Source organism: Chamaea fasciata, unplaced genomic scaffold, assembly GCF_029207755.1.
Source record: "Chamaea fasciata isolate MVZ Bird 193981 ecotype frontalis unplaced genomic scaffold, bChaFas1.0.hap1 SCAF_13, whole genome shotgun sequence".
Lineage (NCBI taxonomy): Eukaryota > Metazoa > Chordata > Aves > Passeriformes > Sylviidae > Chamaea > Chamaea fasciata.
The window spans coordinates 19,633,984-19,660,708 of NW_027094098.1; the positions used below are offsets into that span (position 1 = coordinate 19,633,984).

A 26,725-nucleotide genomic window follows, 5' to 3' on the forward strand; every position below is an offset into this window, starting at 1 on the left:
CTCAATCTGAACGGCCATTCCCGGTGGAATTCCAGCTGCTGCTGGAGATGGCAACGCAGGAGCTGAGGGAGAGGCTTCAGAATAACATTTATCGGAGATCTTCACTCTAGGTCCTCGCATCTGGATGTACAACCTGGCTATCAAAAGCTTAATGTGCTATTTGGCTGACTCTGCAGTTGTGTTTTTCCCTTTTTGTTTCCTCCTCTCTGCCAAATGTCTCCCTCTGCCACCCCAGTAATGAGATGCCATATGCATGGAGTTGGGTCAGTTCCTGAATTCACAGATTTCGGGACCAGAAGGGACCTCTGAGTGATTGAACCCGACTTCCTGCACAGCCCAGGGCATCCCACTCCTCACTGTGCATCCATAGAGCCAAATCCATGGAGTTTGGCTCAGCTTCCTCCAAGTGCTCAGTGTTGAGCTCGAGGAACCTCCCAGGACAGGAGAGAGGGACGTTTGGAGAAAAACCTGAAGGAATTGTGTGGAGGTTTGGGAAGTGTCGTCAGTTCAGCAGTCTGAGGTTTGTCACCTCTGCCCTCTCCAGGGCAGCTTGAAGTGTAGGGGATTTGTGCTTGGAATTGTGCTGGTTTGTCTGTTCTTTTGTCCAAATTCCCAAGTCTGGTGAGGCTGAAGAGGAAAGGACCCGGTTTTTGAATGTGTATTTGTGTGGTCACACAAATGTGAGTTTTCTGATAAGATTATTTCCCTTTCATTTATTTACAGCGTGAGATGTTTTCCAGCCTGTTCTGCTGAAGCCACTCTCTGGAGCAGCTCCAGTCTGTGGACTGGAATCTCCACCAGCCTTTTAAATGCATTTCATCCTTTTCACTGCTCAGTGGTCTGGGTGTTCACTGCATAGTTGGGTAAAAAAACGTGGAGGAAAAGCAATTCTGATACCTCAAACTCGAATGAAAATCTTTCTGCTTTTCCTCAAACCTCTTCCGCTCTTATCACAGCAGTAGTTTGAATTTTCTGTGAAGGAAGGATTAGACAGCTTCCACTGTGATTGTTAGTTTGAAAGCAAATGAGAATAAAACCTTGAAGAATTCCTCCAAACCGTAAAGGAAAAGGATGGGAAGCTCATCTGTGTCTCAGGACTTGAGATGTAATGGACTCACCCTGGGACTGTGACGTGCCGTGGTGGTTTTTTGGGGGGGGTACGTCCACTCTTGAGTCAGACAGTTCTGGGAAGCAGACGTGGCCTGCGCTGGGGAAATGGATGCTGGGAGCACTCCGGTCACCAGAGGGTCACAGCTTGTGCATCTCCACTCGTGGCTCATGAGGCGTGGTTTATTGGCCAGCCTCTGCGGAGTGGAAACTTCAAAGGAAGAGTGGGTTTTGCTCAGCAAGTTGAAAGGACTTGTCCTTACTGCTTGTAAAAAGCACAGATGTTGGACTCCGACCCGGCCACCCACTGGGTTCCAGCTGAAAAGCTGCCCACTGTGTCCTGCTACTCACCTGGCTGTGTTTGGTGTTCCACACACCTGCCCCTGCCCCCCAGACCATCGCTTTCTTAGAGCTGGAGAGCTGAAATAAATGGAGGCACAGGAAATCTTGGAAAATTACTGCTTTGGGCTGCTCTCCCACCCTTGTAAAGCATGAGGTGATACTTCGGTGTTGCAGCACACACGGGAGTGTGCAAAGTGTAGCACAGCAGCAAGAACTCAATAATCCTTTGCTATTTGAACCCGTTTTGACTCAAAGAATAACAAATTCAGGATTTGGAGTTTATATTCGTACCAGAAGATTGCTGAGGGCTGTGCTGCTGTGGATGATCCGTGTGGGCATTGCCCAGGGCAGTGGTTTTGCTCCCAGGTCAGTGTCTGAGGCTGGCCACAGAGGGAAGGCACCGGAATTTGTGAGCTGGAATTTGTAAATTTTAGCTTGAGGAAAAAGCAGACTATAATTTTGTGCTGGCTCTTCGTCTGTGCTGCTTCTCAACCCCAAAATGTAAATGGATGTTTGGTTGAAATGGGGTCAGGGTGTCAGCCCAGGAATCCCAGAATGGTTTGGGTTGGAAGGGACCTTAAAGCCCATCCAGTGCCACCCCTGCCATGGGCAGGGACACCTTCCACTGTCCCAGGCTGCTCAGAGGTCCATTCAGCCTGGCCCTGGACACTTGAAGGGATGGAAAATCCACAGTTTCTCTGGGAAACCTGTCCCAGTGCCCAGAAGGAAACTTCTGTTTGCAATCCTGAGTCCAGCAGCCGTGGCCACTTGACCTGTCAGCTTGAATCTCCCCTCCCCAGGAGGAAGGGACCTCATTTCCCCTGCGGGGGAACAGGCCCAGTTTCCTTGCTGCTGTTGGCTCCTGGGGAAGGCAGGGATGTTTCCTGTGCCCCAGGCAGGACAATGTGCCCAGACTCCCCGTGAGCTGTCACAGGTCCAGCCTGGGAGCAGGGCAGGGCAGGGACGGTGTGTTCCCCTGCAGGAACGCGCTGCTTCCTGTCCCCTCGTGCTCCCCTGGATTCAACCCTCGCTGCTCCCACTTGGCCACACAAGGGGCTTGCAGGCTTGAGACGTGTCCAGGAGCGGTGACAATGCAAGGAAGCCACTACCAAAGGCCGTGGGAGCTGGCCAGGAGCAAAGTCCCTTGGGGGAGAATGGAGAAAGGGTCTTTTCGTGGCCGTGGAGGCGCGCAGGGGAAGCGCTCGCTGCTGGAGCTCCTTCCTGGGAAGTGGAATCTCCTTGTTCCTGCTGCTGGCAGGGAGCTGTGGCCTCCCTCTCCCTTTGCTGGGCACTCCCCAGGCTGCAGCAGGTCCTGGGTTGCTCTCCCAGTCCCTGCTCTCCGTTGTTCTGTCCGTCCCTGTGGCCTCTGGGCAGACGTGGCCACAAACGCCTGGCTCGGGTTGGGGTTCCAGGATTGTGAGAGTGTTATTTCCTGGTGTCTGCTCCTGAGAAGTCACAGCAATTTCCCCACAATTAAGTCAGCAGTTGAGTTTGAATGTTCAGCTCTCTGTTGTGTGTCCGTGCTTGACTAGATAAAAGTTACTTGTCTTCATCTGTTTCAGTTGAAGATCGGCATTTTAAATTTGCAAAGCTGTCACCATTCGGGCCCTTGTTTCATTGCTCCTGTTTGGTGCTGTATCGTGTATCTTTCATCTTGAGAAAAGTATGTTTATAGATGAGAATCCACTGAATACATTTTTTTTTAAAGCTACAATTATAAGGCTGCTACCTTTGTGATATGCAGCCCTGGCTTCCTCCTCCTCCCCACTGGGATGGATGTGCAGCATTCCCGTGACAGATCCTGGGGGTGTGGTCCCCAAAAGTGCTCTGGGCACCTGCAACGACATTTGTTTTTTTTTTCTTGTGCCTCTGAGTTCATGCAAAGCAGTTTGGGATGTTCAAAGGGATCCCTGTGAAATTTGCCAAGTGTGGCCCCTTTAGGAGCAGGGTGGGAGGGCATGAACACTAATTACACCTATAATTCATTAGTGATGATTCAGCTGAAGTCAAGTGCTTTGCCAGCTCCCTTCCCCTCACTGTTGACCGCTGGATTGCTGTTGGGATGAAAGATTCCGGAGGAATGACTAATTTTTTTTTTCTGCATTTTACTTTCAACTAGCTGCCGCAAGCTCCAGAAACGGAGAGCCCTGTAGAGGTGTGTCAGCCACCTATATTTGTCCAGCACACAAATATTGGTGTTTCAATAGTCCTAGTGGAGTGTCTTGTTGGTAAAAAAACCCCTGTGAAATGTGTGTTCCTGCCTGGTGTTAGACGGTGGAAATAAGTGGATTTGTTCAAGTGCCTTAATCCAATACAGCATCAGGGTGGTAGTCTGAAAATATTAAAAAAAAAAAAAAAAAAAAGAAGTAAGCTAATCCTAAGTCTGTTCCTTTCAGCCATTTCCTTTATTCCATAAGGGGGTGGCACTGGGAAAAGTCTCCTCTCAAATTTTCCTACGTTGGCAAAATGAGACTTCATTTTGGCTCCTAATGCAGAATTTGGTTTTCCCTTTGCCTCACATACTTAAAAACTTGAATGCTTTTAAAGAAAGGGAGGTGTCAGAAGTTCTTTGTGGAAGCTTCATGACTCCAGAGCAATTGGTGTCCTATTTAAAATGTCCCAGTGGACGAGCTCAGGGTCACTGCACGTTGTTGAGGTCACTGGTTCTAAGGGAATTGGATATGTGGAAACATGTCCTTTATGTGCATTAAACAGATCATTTGCCAAAAAGAAGGCAGGAAAATTTATCACATCTTAAATTCCTTTGAAATTCATGGGAGATCCAGACATGGCATTGGTAGATTGTACAACTGGGTGCCAAATCTAAATGAAACAACCTGGAAGTCTAAATCTGGGAGAGTGTTGACTCTCTGAGCTGTGAAGTTTATAAATGTGAGATCACGTAGAAAAAGAAATGTTTGTGACGGTTTAGGCCTTTGTATTTGTAGTTTTTGTGGAATAGTGTTTAAATGTAACCTGAAACTCTTGAGTGGTCATCAAATGGATTTGAGATGTCTGGGAGATGGCTCCTGGTTTCTGATGGTCCCTGCAGAGCTGTTATTCTGCACCTTCGCAAACGCTTTAAAGCACCAAAACCCCAAAGCGTTTCAGCTTTGCCAAGTGGAAGTTGCACTCCTGAAAACGAGTATCCAAAGTGAGAGAGATTTGATTTGGGAGGTGCCAAGGGGCTCTGTTCGGTGACATCCCAGCCCTTGCAAGGGAGCCCCCCAAGCTGTTCCAGAAGCCCTCCCCAGCCTCAAATGAGTTTCAGTGACCACAGTGGGATGTGTTGGGGTCCCTCACCCCCAGAGTGTGTGTCCAGTGGGCTGGGGGGGTGTTCTGTGTGTCTGTGCATGGGCATGCGTGGGCTGAGCCCCCCAGAACCTGTGTGTGCGTCCCTGGGAGCTGGGACACCAGCCAGACGTTGTGTTCCCTGCAGCCCCAGCCCTGCTGGCCCACGTGCATGCCCGGGGGGTGTGTGAGGGGGGCAGAGCACAGGGGGCAGGGCTGGCCGAGGGCGGGGGTCCTGTTCTGATGGCTCGTCAGTCCATCTCCCTCATCTCCCCCCTCGTGTCCAGCCGTGACTCCCCCGGTATTCCCCCTGAGTGCCAAGGTGTTGGTCTCTCTTTGAGTGTTGTTCTGCTTTAAAATGAAAACTTTCTGCACGCACAGCAGGAGCTTGATCAAACTCTACCCCAGAGGCAACTGGAGGATCATAGAAGGGTACGTACAGCAGACGAGAGCGTTCAGAACTCACCTCTCCCTTTCCCTTTTAAACAGTGAAGCCTAAGTCATGTAGGAAACTTGGGTGGTTAAATGCTGGCTTGTTGGGCCCTTGGGAAACCTCAAACCTGAGCCATATTTACAGAGTGAGGTGCTGGAGCCCCTTCTCTGGGGTTACATGGAAGGGACGAGTGCTTGGCTGCTCCCAGTTAAACTCAGGGGCTGCTCTGGTCCTTCCACACTGTCTAAACACTCCCGTGGCTGGTGGTCACTCCCTTGAGGCATTCATCACTGCTCGTGGAGTTGGCTCCTCTGGCCACCCCTTTGTAACCAGCCAAGCTGCAAAATCGGCATCGTTGGTCCCTTTCTCCATTTCTTCTGCTCTTGCAGCTGGGAACACAACAGCAGCAACTTCCAGCTGCTTCACTCTGAAATATTACAGGTGCTCTGTTTGAAAGCTTCTGACAGGTTTCCGATATCACTTAAGAGTTGTGTGCTGCATCTGCATTGGTGATACATGTGCAGTGGTGTTTCTGTGTGATTTACTCCACCTGGGGTGAACGCAGATGAAACTGGACGCTGTTGGGTTTTTTCCTAGGTGCCATATTTGATTTTTCTGGTTACTGCCAAACATCTGATATTTGTTTGCACACTGCCCTCGTCAAAGTGGTGCACAGCACTACCAGGATGGTTAAAGAACTGTTCTGGAGCCAAGCATTGCAGCTGAATTAATTAGAACATTTCTTAAATACCACTTATTTTTGCTCCCTTCTGCTTTGATCGCAGACTCATATTTTGTTAGCTGATACCGTGGGTTTGGATAAATTTGTAGGAACCAAAGCTTTTCTTCCCAGTTAGGGTTTGAAATGCTGGTGACTGTGTATTTCCAGACCTGTATCAGCACGCTCTGACTAGAACCAACTGCTTGATGCTTGTTCCTGCTGTATTTTCTGGTGATTTGTCTTGTTTTGGATACACAACATCTACAGACACCAGAGGTGCCTGTCCTGGTCAGGTCTCTTCTCAGCCCAACTATTTTGAGCATGGAATAGAAGTCACCTCCTGCTCCACAAGGGGCCAGAAGGAGAATCTGGGGGCAGCTCCAAGAGCTTTAGTTGCCCACCTGAATTCGGGCACGGTGGAGTTTGCTGAGCAGCTGTTCCCGAGGCTGGATGTGTGTTACCTTGGTAGTAAGGAGTAAAAATCACTGGTTTAAATGCCAGCTGACACGATGGCTGCCAGTTAGTTCAACAGAGGAGGAAAAAGGTGATGTGAGAGCTCCCTTGTAGCCATTTGTGTCCTGGGGCCCATCTGGTGTCGAGTTGCCTTTCTAATCAGTGCACATGTACAAGGAAGATGTAGTTCGGGGGTTTTTTTCTTTGCTGGGCCTGGCCTTGTTCTGTCATGTAGCCTCCCTTACCTGCCAGACTGGGAGCAGGGAGGTGGATAAAGCACTGCCTCGTGTACTGAACACTCTCATGTCGCTGTCAGTGACAGGAGCTCCTCCAGGACAGGGTTTGCTGGAGCTCCTGAGCTGTCTCTTTCCTCTCGCACATGTTCACTCTTTGGCCCGAGCGGTGATGGGAAGCGTATGCCCCTTGGAGAAGTGCTCATCTCCTTCTACTCTTGCTTCCACAGGAATTTTCCTTTTTTTTTTTTTCCTTTTCTTTTTTTTTTTTTCCTGTTGTTTGGGAGCTTTTGGAAGCAGCTGGTTGGAACGCTGGCCTTGTGTTTATTTTGCATCCTGTTCCCCGACACTTTGCTCCCTCCCCATCTGATGCCATAAAACGCAGCTCCCGTGCTGCAGCTTTCACACTGATGATCCACAGGGGCCGTTTCTGAGCTGCTGGACTGTGGTGACAGGGTGGCACTGGGAGCCCCGACTGGAGCCCCAGCGCTGTGGGGAGGGCACAGATCCCTCACCAGCTCAGGCACGTCTTGGGCTTCTCCCTGTGTAAAGAACTGGATTATCAGACAAGCTTTTGTCTTTTTTTCTTTCGGGGTATAAGGGTCTCTTGAAGTGACTTTTGTGAGTGCCAGCTGTGTATAACATCAGTGGGACTGCAGCAGGGCTGGAGTTCTGTACAAGCCAATTAATGCACATTTATGTTGTTCCATTTACTTACTTCTGTTTTAAAGGCCTCCTGTGAAAGTTTAAAAAGTAAGACTTCACTTTTATGTATTAAATGGCATCTTGAATCCATAGTCAGACAACCCATTTCATTTGAAATACAACTGAAAATCAGTGAATCAGTGACAAGCACATGTTTTGTGAGTGGAATTAAAGATAAGATGTTTTAGTTCAATGGACATATTTTTAATATGAATTTTTTTTTTGCTAGATTGATTTTTTTTTTAAATTATTATTATTTATTTTCTGAATCCCCGGAAAAGCCCTTCCCTCCCCTCTGCAGCGCTGTCCCAGGAGGGTGCTGCTGTAACCATCAGCAGGGCAGGAGCTCCCAGTGACAATACTCACAAAGTTCTCCTTTGTGCACAAAGGCCTTACCCAAATCCCTTAATCCCCGTGCGGTGTTTGTGTGCTGGCAGTGCCGCCAGCTTCGTCCAGCTCCCCAAATTCCTGGGAATTCCTGTGAAGGCTGAAGTGACAGCAGTGGGGTGACATTCCCCACTGGAGGTGTTGGATCACAGCTGGGGCCATGCCGGAGCTCTCTGCGCTCCGGGATTTGGGGTTGTGTGAGGACCTGCCCTGGGATGGGATGGGATGGGATGGGATGGGATGGGATGGGATGGGATGGGATGGGATGGGAGGGCTGACATGACTGGGGCAGCTGCCAGCAGGGAGCAAAGAGCTGGGATCCAGCAGGATTGTTGGGATTTCCGCTCAGCTACTGATGGATCGTGTCAGCTGCTGGTGGGGGGACAACGGAGCACAGCCCTGCAGGGTTGGGGGGATTGCAAAATAGGAGAGGTGTGAGACGAAATCGGTCCTTTAAACCATCTCTGATGTTCCTCTGATCCACCTCTTGATTTTGTGTTGGTGCTGCGCAGATGTAACTCCTTTGCATTTAACACCGAGACAACAGTACTTAATTAAAACAAAACTGTCGGAAAATTAAATCTGTCCAGAAAGCTTCCCACAAAATCTGAACTGCAGCTGTCTCTGTGCTGCATGGGGGGGAACCCATAATCTTCCTGAGCCCCATGAGCCCCCTCCAGTGTCCCAGCACATGAGGAGCTGCTCAGTGGGTTTTTCCAGCTCTCCAGGGTTTCATCCCCCCGTCCCTCACCACAAGAAGGGCACTGGTAACAGCAGCCCTGCTGCCGATGGATGCGGGTGGTTGGCTTGTTCACGGAGCTGCCATGCTGATCTCCTTGTGCTCTTTGCATCCAGGGCGAGGCCCTGAGGCAGGTTTTGGTGAACCGCTACTACGGCACCGTGCGGGCGGCCGGCCGGCGCGAGAGCCTCACCGCCTTCGGCAACGGGCCCCTGTCCGCCGGCAGCGCCGCCAAGGCCGGCCAGGCAGGTAGGACACCCCTGCTCATCCCTCCCCTGACAAACCAGCCCCCTGCAGCGGGAATCGGGGTGTGTTCCCTCACGGTTTTGTCTGTAACTCCCAAAAAGAGTAAAACCGTGCAGGTGGGTGACTGCAGTTGGGGGCAAGACGAGCAGACAGAGCTCTTTGTCCTTCTCAGTGGCTGCCTTGGCCTGATGTTTGTGACATTGCTTTGAATAAATGTGCTTAGAAATCCTGATCAATTTCATATTTGCAATAATATCTAGGAAATGTGCCCATAAGGGTGTCAGGTTATTAACCATTTCGGAAAGAAAGCCACTTGATGCTATCGCAGAGATTGTGGGCTGGGATGGGCAAAGATTCCATTTGAGGTCAGTTACGCAGTGAAGTTTATTTAATTTGAGGCCATCGCTGAAAAAGTCACCAATGGAATCACAGAATGGGTTGGGTTGGGTTGAAAGGGACCTTAAAACTCATCCTGTTCCACCCCCTGCCATGAGTAAGGACACCTGCCACTATCCCAGGTGGCCCCGAGCCCCGTCCAGCCTGGCCCTGCCATCCCCATGGGGTCAGTGCCAACCTGCGTCTCCTGATCACCTTTACAGGAGGAAGCTCTGGGTCCAGCTCCATGAGCCGAGGGGAGATGAGCCTGGCAGATGTCCAGTGCCACCTGGATAAAGAAGGTGCTTCCAACCTGGTGATAGACCTCATCATGAATGCCACCAGCGACAGAGTCTTCCACGAGAGCATCCTGCTGGCCATTGCCCTGCTGGAAGGTGGGAACACCACGATACAGGTAGGGAAATGGAGAACTCCACCTTGGCCCTGAGCCCTGTCGGGAAGGGAAATGGTTTTGTGAAACGCAGGAAATTTGAGAGGGTTAAGGAGGCGGGAGGGGAAATGATCTGAATGGTCTTTGACCTGTAATTAAGGGAAATGTTGGTGTCTGCCATGCAAAAGTGAACTTATTAAATGATTGCACGGGCCCTGGGTACTTGAGGTGTTTTCCCAGGGTGATATAGAGGAATGTGTAATAAAACAGCTTTGTTAGGTAAGTTATTGACTGCTCTTACAAATGACTTAAGCAACTGCAACGTGCTCAGAGACTTTTACAAAGAGCAATTAAATTTCAGACTGGAATTTGAAATAAGTGTATGGTAAACTCCGGACCACCACCACTCTCCAGCAATCTCACTGTTCCTCCTTTCTGTGTTTTCAATAAGGATTAGATTCCCCTAAAAGAAAATTGTCCCTAGTGTGGATTAATGAACGCACGCCAGCGAGCTCTTACGTTCTTCCAAATGGAAAGTAAAACCTTATTCCAGCAAAACTTGCTTAAAAAGATGATTGGATCTGTGATATTTTATTTGTTTAGTTTTGCACGTTTTGTGTTTGCTGTGGGGCTGAGTCCTGACCAGTTAGAACTGTTAGTTGTGGTTGAAACACACACAATCCCTACAGCAGCACGTCCTGTGTCCATGCAAACTTCCCTTGAGAGAACAGGGAATGTCTCTGGGCTCCTTCACTCTGTCTCTGTAATCAGTACCCGCATTAATCCCCTGTGTGTGAGCTCTGGAATGAAACTTCTTTGCAAAGGATAAAGTGGGAATTGAGTGTTGAAAATCCTGTGTCACCTTAAACTGCAATGACAGGATTAACATTCCTGGGGGACAGTCACTCCTTTAGATTTCCTGCTCCTGTCTAATGTAAAGGGAGCTGAGCTTTCATTTTTACAGCTCTCAGGGAGCCTCAGGTAACCTCGCACTGTCATGCTGGAAGGAAAAACAAACTGCTCCAGCCTGACGAGGAGAGATCCTTTGCTTGTGCTGGACCTCAGTGCTAAAGGATTGAGCAGAGTCACTTCGCACTGTGCACAAATCCGTGTTGGAAGCAGATTCCTTAGCTCACCCACTGAAAACCAACAGGAAAATCTGCAGTCCATCTCCAAAGACACTTCTCTGCCCGAAAGGGAGGTAGTTTAGTTTGCTTTTGCTGTCTGTAACCGGGAGCTGGGAGGCTGTGGAATAACCCTGCGGTCAGGAATGATGGATGGCTCTCAGGGCAGTGGCGCTTCCACCCCACACCGTGCACTGCTGCCAGCTCCTGCTGCATTCCAGCCTCTACAGATGTGCTTCCACAGCCCAGAGTGGCTGTTTTCCATCCTTTCCCACTCAGGAATAAGTGCTTGGCAGGTGTCTGGAGGACGTGCTCCGGGCAGGCAGCAGCCCCTGGGTGCGTGCTCCGGCGGGATGGGCTGGGAGGGGGCTCTGCTGCAGTCTGGGCTGCTTTAAAGTACAGAATGTTTTAGGAACCAAATGACTTGTGATGCCTACAGCTAATGCTGTGAGCTCTGAGGGCTCGGACACACCCTGCAGCTCTTACTCATGCATGCAAAGCACGAGCGGGATGTTATTGAAAATATCCCGTGGAGCGGTTGGGATGTGGAGATATTTCGTGCTGGAACACTCCATGGGCTTCTTAGCAAAAGGCAAAAAAGGAGCATAATCAGTGCGTAGACATGTTCTGTGGCTTTTCTCCACGTTGGTTGAACTCCTGGTGGTAGGGAGAGGGTTTTCTGGTGCCTTGCAGTGGCTCCAGCACAGGGGGCCCGTGGGACATCGGCAGTGGCAGTCGGGAACGGCTCGTCCTCAGCGCTCTGAGCTCTCAGTAGGGCTTCCGAGAGCCAAGGCAGGAGAACTGCAGTGGGGAGGACACCAGCCACAAAGCTGAACTTCTGGGAGAACAGCTGGCTCCACACTGGGAATCAAAGCGAAGGTGGAGGCTTGCTCTTTAGTAGAATCATTAATTCAGGGCTGTATCTCCCAGGGTAATTGCTGAGTGATGTGATGGCCAAGTTAAACTGGTATCCTGAGACAGTGAACTCATGTAATCAAGCTTTGCTGTCTCCACGTAGGAAGAATGGCTCACAATGCAGAGGGCCCTGGGTGCAGCCCAGCTGTTCAGGAGAGCTGTGTGGGTACTTGCTAATCTGCAAAGCTGATGGGTTTTGTACAGCAGCCTTTGGCTGTGACACAGTGAAGATTTACTGGGTGCGGAGAAGTGATGGTCTCCCCTTAGCAGGAATTCATTTTTACAAGACACACTGCGAAATTTGGCTGCTTATGGAAACAGGATGCACTTGAGAAAATTAACCTGATACTTTCCTTGTGTTTTATCTCAGTCTTTCTCTAATGCTCTTTGGTAAGTTTTGCAGACTGGGTGGATAGGGCCTGGCAACCTCTGCAACCTGCAGAGTGGATTTTCTGCGGTTCTTCTGCAGTTTCCAGTAAGTGCCAGTGGAAGAGTCATCCTCAGTCTCTGGACTAGTAACTGTGTTCATTTTGCATTAGATGCATTTGTCATTGGGGAAGTTGACCTAGCCAAACCAGCCAGCTTTGTCTTGGAGGTCTAACAGAGTTTATCTCCATTTCACAATATTTTTTTGGTTATTATTAGCAGCTTTTGATTGATAGTGTTCCAAACAAGCTTGTTCTGTGCTCAGTTTGAATAATTTCTGCTGAACTTCAATTGCCTCTATCTACAGGCCTTTGGGAATAGGAAAGTGGTGGGATAGGGACAGGTTATGTAAAAAGGCTCTTTGGCAGCAAAGCCAGAAATGTGTCACCCCTGCACGGCATTTTCTTAACTCCAGGTTTTCACACGGGAAATTGATTCCGCCCGAAGTGAAGCGGGAGGTTTGTACCAACACACAGGCACTCGCACGTGATGACTGTAATGTGGTTAATAATGGGAGTTCCCAGGTAACTCCCATGAGCTTCAGATCCCCATGATGCTGGGAAGGGATAACTGCAATAGGTGTTGCTGTTTCATTAGGTACAGGCAGGGCCGATATTAAGGGTAGGCAAAGTAGGTGGTTGCCAACTCCAGCAGAAAAGCAAATCTCGAACTGTTCCTCATTGTAATTGGTAGGAGGGGTTTTTATTGTATTGTTAAGAAAATGAATGTGGGGGAGAAGCAGGACAAGAGAAAAGGCTCCTGGTTCACCTCGGGAAGGAGGCTGGGCTGCTGGTGTGTGGCACCGTGAATCCCACGCTGCTGCTCCGTGTTTTGCTGCAGGGCTGAATGCGAATGTGGCAAATGAGCTCTTCTGGGAAGGCCTTTGTCCGCTTCCAGCTCTCTGGGTGGAAACTTTCCGGGCTTCAGCGTTCGGAATAAGCTTAGCAACACTGTCAGGTTCTTCGGGAGCAGGATGGTGGTGACCTCTCGGTGGCTGTGCCTGGTGAGCTCCTCTGTCCGGCTCAGTGGGAAGCCTGCCCTCGTTCGCACAGAGACAGAAGCAGAGGTGGCACCACGGGGTCAACACCAGACAACAAATTAACTTGACAAATGCTGCAACTCGCTGAGCTGCAAATTACGTCGAGCCCTTTATTAATTTATATAACCCTGAGCATCCCCCTGGGGAGCGCTGGCTCAGCGGTTCCGAGCAGCCCTGGGGGTGCTCCAGAGGCTGAGGGCTGAGCCTGCCCTCTTCTCCCCAGATTCCGGTGCCTGGCTGCTGTCCTGGGCTCCCTTCTCCAGAGCGGGGAGTGCTCTGACGGGTGCTGATGCTCGTGGGCACTCGGAACCGCGTCTCCTTGGGAAGGGATGGAGGCTCAGTCCCTTCCCACACGCGTGGCAGCACAGCCAGGCTTTCCTCCGGTGCAGCAAGTGAGTGACAGTGCAGGAAATTGCTGAGGACTCGTCCTGCAACGCTCGTCTCTCATCTGCTAAATAAAAATTCTGTGTGCCGTTACTCCGCCTCACCTCCGCCGGGTTTCGGGTTTCCTCGGTTGGTCGGTGGAAGTTAATGGCAAGTAAAGTCCCTTACATAACACCTCTCCATGGAGACTCTGCTCCTTTAATTAGGGATCTTCTCAAAAGTCAGCCTGCGTGACAAATTACCCACACGCACATGTCGGCGCTTTCAGCAGGGGAAGGTGAAATGAGGTTGGTGGCATCGGTGGTTTCAGGCAGTTTTTGGGTGCTGCCCCAAGGTGACACAAGGCACGTCTGCCACCTCGGAGAGCGCTGGGGCCTCTGTTCCCTTCGGTCCCTTGCTGTCCCTAGGCGGGCTGCAGTCACAGAGGATGGGGTGATGGGGGTTGGCACACAAGGAAAAGGTGGTGGTTCTTCAGGAGAGAACAACCTGCTCCTGGCTTTAAGGCACCTGAGCAGAGCTGCTGCCCTTGCGCAGAGGATGGTGGTGGGATGTGCTCCCCAGCTCTGTCCCCCCGGCAGCTGAGGATGGCATGGGGGCCAGGGGCCACCCTGGCTCAAGACAGCACCAGTGAGCTGGTGGTGCTGAACTGGAGAGCTGTGCCTCTGTCACAGCACGGCCAGAGTGAACCCGTGCTGCATGGAAGGGTGGCTTGGAGCTCACCAGGGTGTGTGAGGCTCCTTTGAGATGTGACAGCTCAAAAAGCTTGTGGCTTTGAGCTGTTTGAACTTCCAGAGCTCCTTGGTTGAGCCTCCCCAGAGGATCCATGTGCCCTCCCTTGAGTGCACCCTGGGGCTGTGGCTGTGCTGTCCCTGGAACAGGTGCCATGGACACAGAAATCTCAGCAGCCAGCTTTGGTAGGGAATTCTAGCCTGGTCTCACACAGCTCTCCCATCCCAACTCTGTTTTGCTCCATGCTTGGACTCTGTCGACATTTCTCAACGTTTCTCTTCATGCCTTACCACCAGTGGGGAAGCTCCACCAGGGTGAATTGTGGTCTCCTTTTCTGTGCCTCCGACTGTCCAGAGATGATTGACAGTTGTTGCATAATTGCAGGATTGATGCACAAAAGCAATTGAATCCAGAGCTACCCAGTTCTTTGTGTTCCCGGCACTTGGGGGACCCAGGGAAGCCCAGAGCTGGGGGCTACCAGCCACTGGTGCTGGTCAGACACAGCCCTTGGGACTGAGAGAGCAGACACTTCAAGACAAATTTATGTCCTTGAGCTCATTGTAGTACTGGCTGTGAAACTCTGTGACCAAAATGTCCTATTTGGTTGCAGGAACACTTTGTTTCTCTTTTTATGTGGCTGCAACTGCCCTGCAAAGTGAAGGGAAGACTCTGCAAAACATTGCAGGAGTACTGGTGGGGTAAAATGTTGGCTTAGTGACACAATAGTGCTTTAATTTGTGGTTTGGGCTTTTAAAATCAGATTTATTTCTTGCAAGATTTGCAGCAGTCATAGATGTCAGTGAGCACAGACAATTGTATGTGATGGCAAAGGCTGGAGAGGCAAGAATGTCTTTGGGTCAGTAAACTTCTGCAAGTAGCACTTGAAAACTTTTGATCCTTGATAGAACAAGTCTTAAATTTTCTGTTTGTTTCTAACAAAGAGAATTCTCTGGTACAGGATGTTGTATCTCTTTTTACATTGTTTCAATGATACCTGTTTAGGAAATCAGTGCACAACCAGCAAGCTCTTGGCACGTGTTAAACAACCACCTACCTGCGTCTTTCACTGTTTTAATGTGTTTTTCCTCAAGGTAAAATACACAGTTTATTTAAAAAAATCTGAGTATGTTATGAACATGGCATTAAAAAAAAAAGTTGGTAAGGACCTTCATCATCAACTGTGGGCAGAGATCTTGTCCTTTTCTGAAAGAGCTCTTTCCAGAAGGAAACCTTGTGCAAATCCTGACCTCCTTGACAGTGGAGTTACCTTCCAGAGAAGGGCACAGGACTGCAGTAGCCATGAGGAGCCTCTGTCCTGATGCTCTGCTGCTCCACAGCGCGTAAGGAGACAGGGAATGCCAAGCCTGTAGGAGCACACCCATCTTCTCCCTGTGTATTTTCATGTATTTAGCATGGTGGAGTCTCAGTGTCACTCAGCTGATGGATACCACCATGCTCAAAACGAACCAGCCGCACTGATAATGCCTGAAAATGGAATCTCCTCTTCCTGCAGGGGAGATTCCATCTTCATTCAGGGCACTGGGATACACAGGTGAGACTGAGGGTGGATGTGGTTGGATGGTAACGATACCACCTCGTCTTTCCAGCTGCGCTGCAGCTCCTGCTGCTTCCTGAGGTGTGTTTGGGCCATCAGTATTCCTGCAGCAGAACATCTTCCAGCCTTTTGTCCCAAAGGGGGGTTTTCTGCTGGATTCTGAGGTGCCCATCTGTGTGGTTGAGCAGTGTAGGTGGAAAAAAAAGGAGAAGAGTCGCTACCTCAGGGTTCAGCTGTGTCTTGGTGGCCTTGTGGTGTTCATGGTTGGGTAGCAGCTCCTGTGTGGCAATCCTCTCAGCATTCCACTGGGAATCCTGGTCCTGCAGGGAGGTAAATCAGTAACTCTCCCAATTCCTCTCCATGGGGTCCAGGTCCAACCTAAACTTTCAAGATGATCCCTAGCAGGATTAAAGTCCTCCCCGAGCAGGCAGAGGCAAAGCTATTCAGCAAAACAAGGTCATGCTGCCTTTTTTTTTGGTAAGCACAGGAATCAACAAAGCGCTGTTATATAACTTCTATTTATATCCCACTTGCTCACTAGCTGCAGGCACACAAGAGTAGCTGAGAAGGGAATTTAATGAGCTCTCAGGGCTTGCTCACCTTCCAGAGCGGGTAGGAGCCAGCTTGTTTTTGAAGTGCGTCAGCAAATGAAACTGGTGGTGGGTGGGTGGTTTGGGTAGGTGGACTGACTTGTTGCTATGGTTTTCTTTAATTCCTCTGTCTCTCAAGGAGATCTTACACTTTCTTTTTTTTTTTTTTTTTCTTTTGGGGAGTCTGCAGACTTCCTTGTTTCTCACACCTACGCAGCACTTGCCGGATCGGTGGGGAAGTGGGATCCTTATTCCTGCCGTGGGGAATGGGATCCACACTCCTGCCGTGGGGAATGGGATCCATGTTCCTGCCAAGGGCTAGGGGATCCATGCTCCTGCCATGGGGAATGGGATCCACACTCCTGCCAAGGGCTAGGAGATCCACGCTCCTGCCGTGGGGAATGGGATCCACACTCCTGCCATGGGGAATGGGATCCACGCTCCTGCCATGGCTGAGCTGAGTGACCCAGCACTGCGTGTTCCCACAGGGAGGCAGGAGGAACCCAAATCAGCTCCGTGCTGACAGCAGGGCAGACCCCGAGTCTCCCAAGCTCCCGAGGCCATCTGTGAGCCCAGACCCCACAGTGAGGTCTGTGCCTGTTGTTCCCCCACTGTGCCTTCAGCAGTGTCACCTCATCCTTCCAAGGGCTCCTCCTGGCTCGGGAAGGGCGTGAGGGAACCGTCTCTGTATGAGGTTTGTTCTTGCTTTCTTCCGTGAAATGACTCTTAAGTTGCATCGAGATTTTGGGCATTGCAGTAGGAGAACGTGTAGGATAGGAGGGCTCTCTCTGGTGTAGTTGTGCGGCTGGTCTCATTTAAAGCTGGTTGGGACAGGCAAGCATTTCCACAGGTCAGCCTCTGTACACTCATCACCCCCAAAAAACATTTCCCCATAAGGTGGGCAGAACCCCCAGCAAAGAGCAGAGCTGTGCAGGGTGGAGAGTGAATGCCCGTGGCGGGGAGAGTTTGTCTTACTTGTGGAAAATAGAGCTGGGAAGTCCTCCTTCTGCTTTCAGGACAAAGTTTATTTTACAGTTTGCAAAAACACCAGGCAATTGAGGTGTTCTGGCAGATTTTCCTTATGGGTTTATTTCAAACTGTGAAGTATGTTCGGTGTGAAATATTTCAGCTGCCATTTCCTAAAGCTATGCAAGACTAATGATATCCATCACTCATGCCCAAAGTGATGGATCTGCAGCGAGCCGGGACGTAAGGGAGATTTTGAGAGGGAGAGATTAGTGATATTTAAAATAAATAAATGAGGAGGGACCGAAAGCAGAGTTAGGTTGGAATTTTCTGCAGTGGAAGCCCTCGCAATATGTTTCGGCAGAATGTAGAGGGCTGGCACTTGTGCCTAATTCAGTGCTTGTGTTAGAGCAGTTCCCCTTAAAATGTGGCTTGTTTGAAGTAGTCCAGCTCTAAGAACTCGTCTGGGGGTGGCAAACTCTTCCTGCAGGGATGAAGTAGCACACAAGTTTTGCATTAGTTCGTGCTGGCAGCCTGGCCGGATAACCCGAGCGAGCTGAGGTCCCTGCAACGATTTCTCTCTAGTGTTGGAATAAAATGTCCTGAGCTGAAGCCAGATCGCTGAGCTCTCTCCTCTTTCTGGAGGGACTTTCCTCTCCGCAGTCTCCCCGGCTCGCCAAGTTCACGGGGTATTTTCTGTTCACTGGCATTAGAGAAATGGGGAAGGAGACGAGAGCAGTTTGCTTTAATTGGTGAGGTGTTTGCTGGGACCTTGCTCCCCCCGGTTTCTTGGTAATCGAAAGGCTTGTTTTGCTGAGGAATTCTTGGGGATGTGCTGGGATGGTCTGGCAGGGCTGGGTGGCTGATGAAACACTCGGGGAGGGTGCGGCCCCGGGAACGCTCCGAGCTCCGTGGGCTGACGGCAACCTCGGAGCGGCTCCCGCAGCCAAGGCTGCCCCGGGCCAGGCCACCCCTCGTGGGGAGCCAGCACAGCCGAGCACAGCCTGCCCAAACCCAGGCCTTGCTGCTGGGCTTTGCTGCTGCTTCTCGCAGGATCGGTCAGACAGCCCGGCCCGGAGCGAGGCCGCGGTGGGAAGTCGAGCTGTTCCATGAGAAACAATCCAACTGTTGTTCCTTTCCTTGGCTGGCAGAACAGTCGGGACTTTGGGGCAGAGCCGGGTGACAGGGTAGGGAAAGGTGTCCCCAGTAAAGGGGACAGCACACACAGCCCAGACTGGCGAGGCTTTCAGAGGCAAGAGGTAGAAATCAGCTGCCTTCAGCTGCTGCCTGTTTTTTTTTTTTCCCCATTTAACAATCCTGCACTGGGCACAAGCTCACTCGTCATTAAATTTACTGTGGATTAGTTACATTTATAGTGGATTAGTTACCTGGGTCTGTCCACCTTACGCAAAGGTACCAGACTGCTGTGCTGTATGGTTTCACTCTCCACATGACAGATGTCAGTTCTGCTGGCTAAAATCCAATTTGTTACTGACTGCTGGTATGAGAGACACATTCGGGAGCATTTGTCCCTGCCCTGTGGTTACCCTGCCTCCATAATCCCACCCCCCTGAACTGCTGGGGAGTCAGCTGAGCTTCTCTTCCACTCATCATTAGAAATTTTGTATATTACATGTGTCAAAGGTCTGAGATTTAAATGCTAATGCCAGGAAATGTGCCTCTTCTTTGCCAATTTATTTTTTTTTAATGGGGTTCTACAGTCCAGCTTGTTAATGATTTGCAGTATTTAAGAACATGCCAAAAAATACCCACCACAGAAAATGATATTAATGCTGAATAAAAAGTCAGCAAGCAAAAATGGTATTTTCAGTTTAGCACGAAACGTTAGGTAAACATTTCACAGAGTATGTAAATAGTCAGAAGGGAAGAGGAGACCAAGTTCCTGGGAATAACTGCAGAAGAGACACAAACCTAAAAAAAAAAATCTTTGACTGGAAGTTAGTGGCATAAAAAAGAGCTGAACCACATGTTTCTGACAGTTGTTAACCACTGGAACAGACCATAGACAGACACAGTTCATAATCTCTGACACTTGCTCAAGGAGGACAGGATTCTTCTCTCGAGAAACCGCATTAAACCCAGGCTGAGTTGGGGAGGGAGCTCCAGGGTGGGCAGGGCTGTGGCTGGTCAAGGTGCTGCAATTGAAACTTGGCCTTCGGTTTCTTTTCCAGAGAAATCCATCTCTGGATTTGCAGCTTTTCTTCTGCCAGGTGTGGTGTGGACCAGGAGATGAAGTCATAGGTGATGCTGGGATTTCCTTGCTGGCCTCCTTTGGCCCCAGAGGGGTACACTGGAGGGGCAGAGGTGTAAGGGGAATGTCCTGCTGTGCATGAGGCTTCTGGCTGGAATTCCTTGGGAGCAGAGCTGGGTGATGGAGAGGAAAGGACGTTACTCCACAGGTTTCCTGGTGTTACCAGTTGTTCTGCTCTGTGGTGCTCTAATCTGGATCTCTGGAGGAGCGGTGGTGGTGCCTGTGCTGGGTTCTCCTTCCATCCTCTTGAAATGAATGTGTGCAGGAGGTGCTTGCTCCCTCCTAAAACACCATGGAGGGCTCTGTGGTGATGTCCTTGCTCTCAGCGAGTGTCTGTCCTGTCAGACACTCGTGCTTGTCACGTGGGGTGGGTCTGGGTTTCCTTCTGTGCCTGTGTAATTAATTTCCATCCCATTATCTCGGCGGTGTCGCCTCGGAGCGGCCGCGGTTCATTTGCTGGGGAGGTCGCTGTGCTCTGCAGATCTGCTGGGCTTCCCTGAGCTCTGGGCACTTGTCGAGCTCTTTGCTGAGCCTGAGTCCATGGGGCAGCCCTCACAGGCTGCTCTGGCTCCTGTCCAGGGGCAATGACTTAACAGACATTAACGACGCAAGGTTGAAATAAAACGCAGTTTCACAGTGTGTGAGTTTAGCACTCTTAAGAACGCCAGAATGCTTCGGGTTGGAAGGGACCTTAAATATCATCTACTTCCAACTCCCTGCCATGCGCAGAGACCCCTTCCACTAGCCCAGAGTGCTCCAGCATGGCCTTGGACACTGCCAGGGATATCCAGGGGCAGCCACAGCTTCTCTGGGCACCCTGTGCCAGGGCCTCACCACCCTCACAGGGAAGAATTCCTTCCCAAAATCCCGTCTAACCCTGCCCTCTGGCAGCGAGGAGCCGTGCCCCTTGTCACAAATCCCTCTCTGGCCTTCACTGCCTGTGCCTCCAGTGCCTCTCAGGCAGCTTTTCCATACTGGGACAGCCACACACAGCCCGTACTGGTTCCCTATGGGACACAGTTCCCTGCCTGCAGTAGGTTTTTAGGAGCTCCCAGACCCCAGTGTGGTGACGACTGGATTCTCAGGGATGGCTGGTGTCAGATGCTGCAGTGTCAGGGCTGTGTTTAAAGCTCCTTTTCCTCCAAATCCCACAGGAGTGTGGAGGTTGGCTGTTCCTCCTCACTTGCTCTTTCAGCAGCCTGTGGTTCCGTGGTGTCTGTACACAAGCCAGGACCCCAGCAGACGGTGCTCTAAAATGGCCACTCGATTTCCGTTTTAAAAAGGGAGATTTCTCCCCTTTCTGCTTGGAGGCTGTATCTGTAAATAAGATTTTAGGGTTTCTGTCATAATTATCACCACCCGTTACCTGCTCAAGCGCAACTTGCAAGATCACACCTCTTAAAATACAGTATCTTTGGGAGCTGGCATGTGGTTGATTCATATGTGTGAAGGTGTTAGGCATCCTGACCTAAACTGAAACAATCATTTGGTGGCACCCCTTCAATGTATGCACAGCATGCACAAAAAGCTTTACTGGAAATGCTCCTTTCATTTGGGTTGGTTTTTTTTTTTTTTCTCTGAAGTGCAGTGGAAACTCAGTTAAGAAGCTTGAAAAGACGACAAAAATCAAGTCTGTCAGCAAGTAGTAATTACTCTCATAAAAGGTATTTCTTTAGTGTGGTTCATTAAAAAAAAGACTTCCTTCAGCATGGCTTCATCACAGGGAAACTCCTCCAGTCTGGGTCTGCAGATGTGACAGCCAGGTCATGGCCATTGCTGCCCGAAAACGTGATTTTTCAGAAAGTGCATGGCTTTTCTAGAGCCTGTGGTTTCTGCTGGTCTGTCTGTAAATTGTTACTTGTGCTCTTGGTAGAGTGAAATTTCCAAGGTGCCCCTTAGGTACAAACTCTTCCTCTCTCTGTGCTCATGGCCACCAAGTCACAGAGTTAGCTCAGGCTTGGCTGCCTCAACCACCCCGTTATTGAGGGGTTATTGGTCAGCCTCACGCCCTTCACAGGGAGGAATTTCTTGAATATATCTAATCCAAGTCAGCCCTCTTTCAGTTAAAAGCCACAGGAGAGCATTAGGAGAAAACATCCAAATTGTTGGTGGAAAGTCTTGGGTATTTTATTTTTACTGTACCAATGCCAGTAAATGAATTTGGCGCCCAGATGACCCAGTGGCACATCCCAGGCCCAGCAGTGTTTGGGCAGAGGGCTTGTCCTGCAGTGCTCTGACCCCTGAGCTTTGCTGGGTGTCCGGAGGGGGGATTGGTGTGCCTGGATTTGGGATGTCTGTCCTGGGTTGTTCTCCTTTTCCCTCCTCTCTGCTAATCACCAGCGATAAACACAGCGTTCAGAGTTTACCTGAGGTGCTGAGGGAGGGATATCTCGTGAATATTGACCACGTTCTTTAAATAGCCACACTCCTGCTCCTGCCTGTAATCAAAGACACAACTCTGGGAGTGTTCAAAGTCACTCCGTGTGTTCTCCGTGCAGCTGCTGGGGAGTGATCAAAGGCAGCAGCAGCAGCCAGGGCCCCGTGTGCTCCACAGCAGAGCGGGCAGGATATATTGCTGTTCCCATTTTAATTTGTTTTTTCAATAAATCAGGCTTCATTCCTATTCATCATGTAAAGCTGTTGGATGGCGAGCCGCTGCAGAATGCTAACTAATTTCATAATGCTCTGCATAAGGTGACCCACTTACAAGTTCATCCTTCAGTCGTGTTTAAGCTCTGGTCCTGATTTATGTAACAGCATATTGGTTTCATCAAGAGTTGTCTGATCACTCACTGTGTTGGCTCCTTCTTGACCTGTACATGATTTGTATTCTCCTCGATTTTAGGGAGAACTTTCTGTCTCCGTGCACATATGTGCAGAAGAAGAGTCATAAACCTTCTTAAAAGTAGTCAGTGCTTTGAGTTTTTCTGTCACTTCGAGATCTCTTGGAGTGGGAACTAAAAGGAGTTTTAAGGAGCCTGCCGCAGGCAGGGCAGGGGAAACTCAGCACGGGCTGTCCCTCACAGGCATCGCCCTGTTTGTACATTTTTGGACTGTGATTAAAGTTGGCTTTTGTGTGCTGTGAGTCACAGTCCCTTGGATTTGAGGGTGGGAAGGCAGGACGGTTCTTCTTCCCCTCTATTTTGCTCATAGCCTTTTGTTTCTGAACTGAGGGTCAAATTACAGGGGATTCCCTTCTCCGTACCTTTACTCCTGGTACTTCCCTTACCTGCCTTTGTTGAGAGTGAGGGGTGCTGCCCAAATGTATCGGGCTGGTGTGATTTATTGCCCTCACTTCTCTTTAAATCTGTATTTGAAGTTGTTAATGAGGGACCTAAGAAAGCTGGGACACTGGGCCTGCCTCACAAGAAACTACAAAGTTTCCGTCGCTCTGAATTTCAGTTTACTGACAACTAATGAAGTTCCCAGTCCCGCAGGATAGCACACAGTGCAGAAAGGTGGAATTGTCTGGGTTCAGACCTGCGTGTGGAGCTACACATGCTGTTCCTTTTCTCTTGTAGCATTCCTTCTTCTGCCGACTGACGGAAGATAAGAAATCTGAGAAGTTCTTTAAGGTGTTTTATGATCGCATGAAAGTGGCACAGCAAGAAATCAAGGCAACTGTCACAGTCAACACCAGTGACTTAGGAAACAAAAAGAAAGATGATGACTCGGACAGAGACGTCCCCAACAGGAAGAGAGGTAATCCCCCGTCGTTCCCCTTCTGAAGTGACAGGGAGTGTGTTCTGAGCTCATTTCAGTTGCTGCAACAGTGCTCTGATCTCTGATCCCACAGAGCAAAGTTCAGAGGTCAGTGGTGCCCTGGCTCGGGATTTCGAGAGCTTCATCCCCTCTCCATCCATTTGTGAGGTTGTGCTGTTGAAACGAGGAAAAGTCTTTCTGAGCCGAGACTCTGCTGCCTTGTCTCGTGGCAAGCTGCCCAAATCCCTAGTAACCACCCCAGACTGTGGGTTGTGGTCAGTGCCTTCCCTAACAATAAGTGAAGAAATCCTAATTTTGTTCTAAAGCAGGTCCTTTTTACCATAACTCCTGCTAGTGCTGGACGTGTGTGCCCTAACCAGTTAATCCCCAGATTTATAACGCTGCTGTGGTTGGTGTCCGAGGTGCGGAGCGTGACACGAGCCCCTCGCCTACACTAAACGCACTCACCAAAGAGCTGCTGCTCGGTGAAGCTGCCAGGGGAAGGTGTGCACAGATCTCCTCTTCATCCAGCCCCCCTTAGGCAGACGTGTGCTGTTGTGTTGCAGTGAGGGAGCCCATGACCCAGATCACAGAGGAGGTCCGGGACCAGCTGCTGGAGGCGTCGGCGGCCACGCGGAAGGCGTACAACACCTACCGGAGAGAGGCCGACCCCGAGGAGCACTACTCAGCGGGAGAGGGGGCCCAGGCTGCAGCAGACAAGAGCAAGGATGAGCTGGAGATGAGCGCCGTCATCTCCATCATGCAGCCCATCCTGCGCTTCCTGCAGCTGCTCTGTGAGAACCACAACCGGGATCTGCAGGTACCGCCCGGCTCCGGGCAGCTGTGCTCGGGGTGCTGCTGCATTCGCTGCTGCCACACCGTTATCCCTAATCCCAGGCCTTTTGAAATGGATTGTGGGACCAATTATTCTCTTTGGTGTTGATGTTAATCCAGAAAAAAAAGCACTCAGACCTTGCTGGGCTGATGTGAGTGAATCCAGTTACGCAGTGGTCTTTGAAAGGTACGCGAGAGGTGGTGGGATCGACAGTTCTTGGGGCTTTTAAAAAGTACATGTGGAAAGCAAGTGAGTGTTGTGCTGTGAAGTTACTGATTTGCTTTTGAGAGGGGAGGGAAAGAAAGACAAACCACGTAGGAAAATGAAGAGGGCATTGGGACTTTGGCTCCAGCAGCCCTCAAGCTTAACTTTGCCAGGTTCTCCTGGATTTTCTTGGATGTGTTCCTGTGCCTGGAGTTGAGCACGTGGTGAGGGTGTCAGGAAAGGCTCAGCTGGAGGTGAATGTGCTGAGGGCCATGAAGGGCAATGAGAAGGATTTCTTGGCTGTATCCACACAGGAGGAGGTGGGGAGAGGTGGGATTGCTGGGGAACAGGCACAGCCCCTGGGGACAGAGGACCTGGAGAAGCTCAGGGGGCTCAGTGCCACCTTCACCTTGCCCCTTACTGGCAGGACTGGCCTTCACCAACCCTACATCCCCGAGACCCTGGTGAGGTCTGGAGTAAGGGAGTCTTCCCCTTGGGGGAGAGTTGGGATGGGAAACATCTGAACGAGCTGGACGTGCACCTAAACAAGCCGGATGTCCAGGCTCCATGTGGAATTCTGGCTCCAGTCCTGGCTTCCCAAGTGCAGGCAGTCTCAGAGCTGACCGTGGCACTGGAGCATCTGATGGGCAAGGAGAGGCAGCGGGAGCTGGGAGAGGTCAGAGGAGAAGGCTCAGGATCTCTCACCATGAGTGCAAACACCTGATGGGGGATGTGGAGAGAACGGGCCAGGCTCTGCTCCAGCTGCCTCGTGACACGGCTTGGAGCCGGCAGTGGGCAAAGGTCCTGGCAGCCTCAGTGTCCTCTGCTGCCCCGGGACGTGTTTGTAGAATTCCAGGGAGCCCAGAGCAGGCTCCCCCTTACAGAGGGGCTGCAATTCCGATGATTTTTGTTCCGCGCAGCCGCCGCTGCCGGGTTGGGATGGAGGAGCTGTACAATGTGCTCAATGCCCTCATAAAGAGCAATAATTGCCTTGATTGCCCATTGTTCCCTGGCCGGCAGGAGCGTGGGACCCTGAGAGCTGTGCAGGGCTGCCAAATCGCTTCCTCTGAGCAGGAATGCCCCGGCAGCACGTGGGATCACAGCTGCACGGAGACCTTCTGGGAGCATCTCTGAGTGCCCAGGTTATATCCATCAGCCTTTTCTCTGGTTTTAAAGAAAAGGAGCCCTTTGATGTGTGTTTTGTCAGAGGATTTTCCTGCCGCTGGCGGTGGCGGTTCCCGTGGCTCGGTTCCAAACCGCACGCTCAGGATCCGCTGCCGCCTTTGGCGAGGCACCCGCAGCTATAGGAGCACACTTGAATTCCAGCCAGTGCAGAAACTTGGCCTGAGCTCTTCCCCGTCCTGAGCAATTAGATTTCCCGAACAGCAGGTAGCCGTAGTCAGCTCGGAGAGAAAAAGGGATTTCTTTTCTCAACCAAAAAAAAAAAAAAAGGGGTAGAACAATTTTTCCGGTGTAATCCTCTTGCTGCCTGCCTGCCTCGAGGTTCGTCCTTTTCCTTCAGCCCCAAAGGGAAGGCAGAAGTGTCTGATCCTCCAAAATCTTGGTGTCTGCAGCTGCTACATGTAGCTGAGCTCCCTGCATTTAGTGCCAGTGCTGCCTGAAGGATCAGGGAAGGACTCTCCAGGAAGAATTTCATATTATATTTGAATGAGGAGTGAGTTGGGATCACCTGCCCGGTGCAGGTGTGTGCCGGGCACGCCGAGCCTCTCCAGGCAGCTGTGGGAGCTGATGTGCAAACCCAGGGAAGTGCAGGTCATGCTGGAGGAGCTGCTGTGCTTCAGAGGAGGAGGAGGAGGAGGTCTCTGGGATGCTCAGGCAGCTGCAGTGCTGTGCCCTGTGCAGCCCTTCCCAGACATAGCCCCAGTTTGCTCCGTGTGGATGCTGTTCCACAGCCCTCCGTGGGGCTGCAGGAGCTTCTCCAAATGAATGCAAAGGCTGGGATGGGCATGTGGATGCACAGTTCCCACATGTTCTGGCTGAGTCTGCCCGTGGCTGCTGTGCAGGGTCTGTCACAGCTCGGGGTCGTTCCCACGGAGAGCAGTGGGGTGGCACACTCAGCACTGGGGAGTTGTGTTCCCGCTCCGTAGCCTGTGAGATGCTCTGGGTGACTGGAAATGAGGAGTTCACCCTGTCCTGGCTGAGGCAGCAGCAGACACTCCCTGGGGCAGTTTCTCACAGTGCAGCAGGGGTTTGTTCTCTACAGTTTTTTTTCCTTCCCCTTGTTTTAGCCTAGCAATGTCCTCCTGCCTCTTGTGCCTCATTCCTCTGCTCTCCTTACTGACTGTGGATCAAGCAGCTCAGGTACAAACTTAGCTGTAACCAGAATAAATGCTGTGCTGCAGCCTGGGAGCATTTCACTTCCTCACTTGGGGTATTATCCTTTCATTTTGTTTGTTTTGTTTTTTCCTGGAGGGAAGGCACGAGCTCCGATTTCTGTAGGATCAACCTTTTTTACATTCTGACAAGTTAATCAGAAGTCAGGATACTAAATGAGCAATCAGCTGAAATGTGCTGAATCACTGTCACCTTTAGTCTGCGTT

At 50.7% G+C, this 26,725-nt stretch overlaps 1 protein-coding gene across 1 annotated transcript in view; it reads left to right on the plus strand.

Annotated features, from left to right (window-relative positions):
- Window positions 1-26,725, plus strand: part of ITPR1 (inositol 1,4,5-trisphosphate receptor type 1) — a 158,615-nt gene that overhangs the window by 94,867 nt on the left and 37,023 nt on the right. The window contains exons 40-45 of the mRNA XM_066195842.1: window positions 3,569-3,604; window positions 5,122-5,172; window positions 8,528-8,660; window positions 9,257-9,447; window positions 22,945-23,125; window positions 23,692-23,945. Coding sequence (XP_066051939.1) covers window positions 3,569-3,604; window positions 5,122-5,172; window positions 8,528-8,660; window positions 9,257-9,447; window positions 22,945-23,125; window positions 23,692-23,945 — 846 coding nt within the window. The remainder of the gene's footprint in view (window positions 1-3,568; window positions 3,605-5,121; window positions 5,173-8,527; window positions 8,661-9,256; window positions 9,448-22,944; window positions 23,126-23,691; window positions 23,946-26,725) is intronic.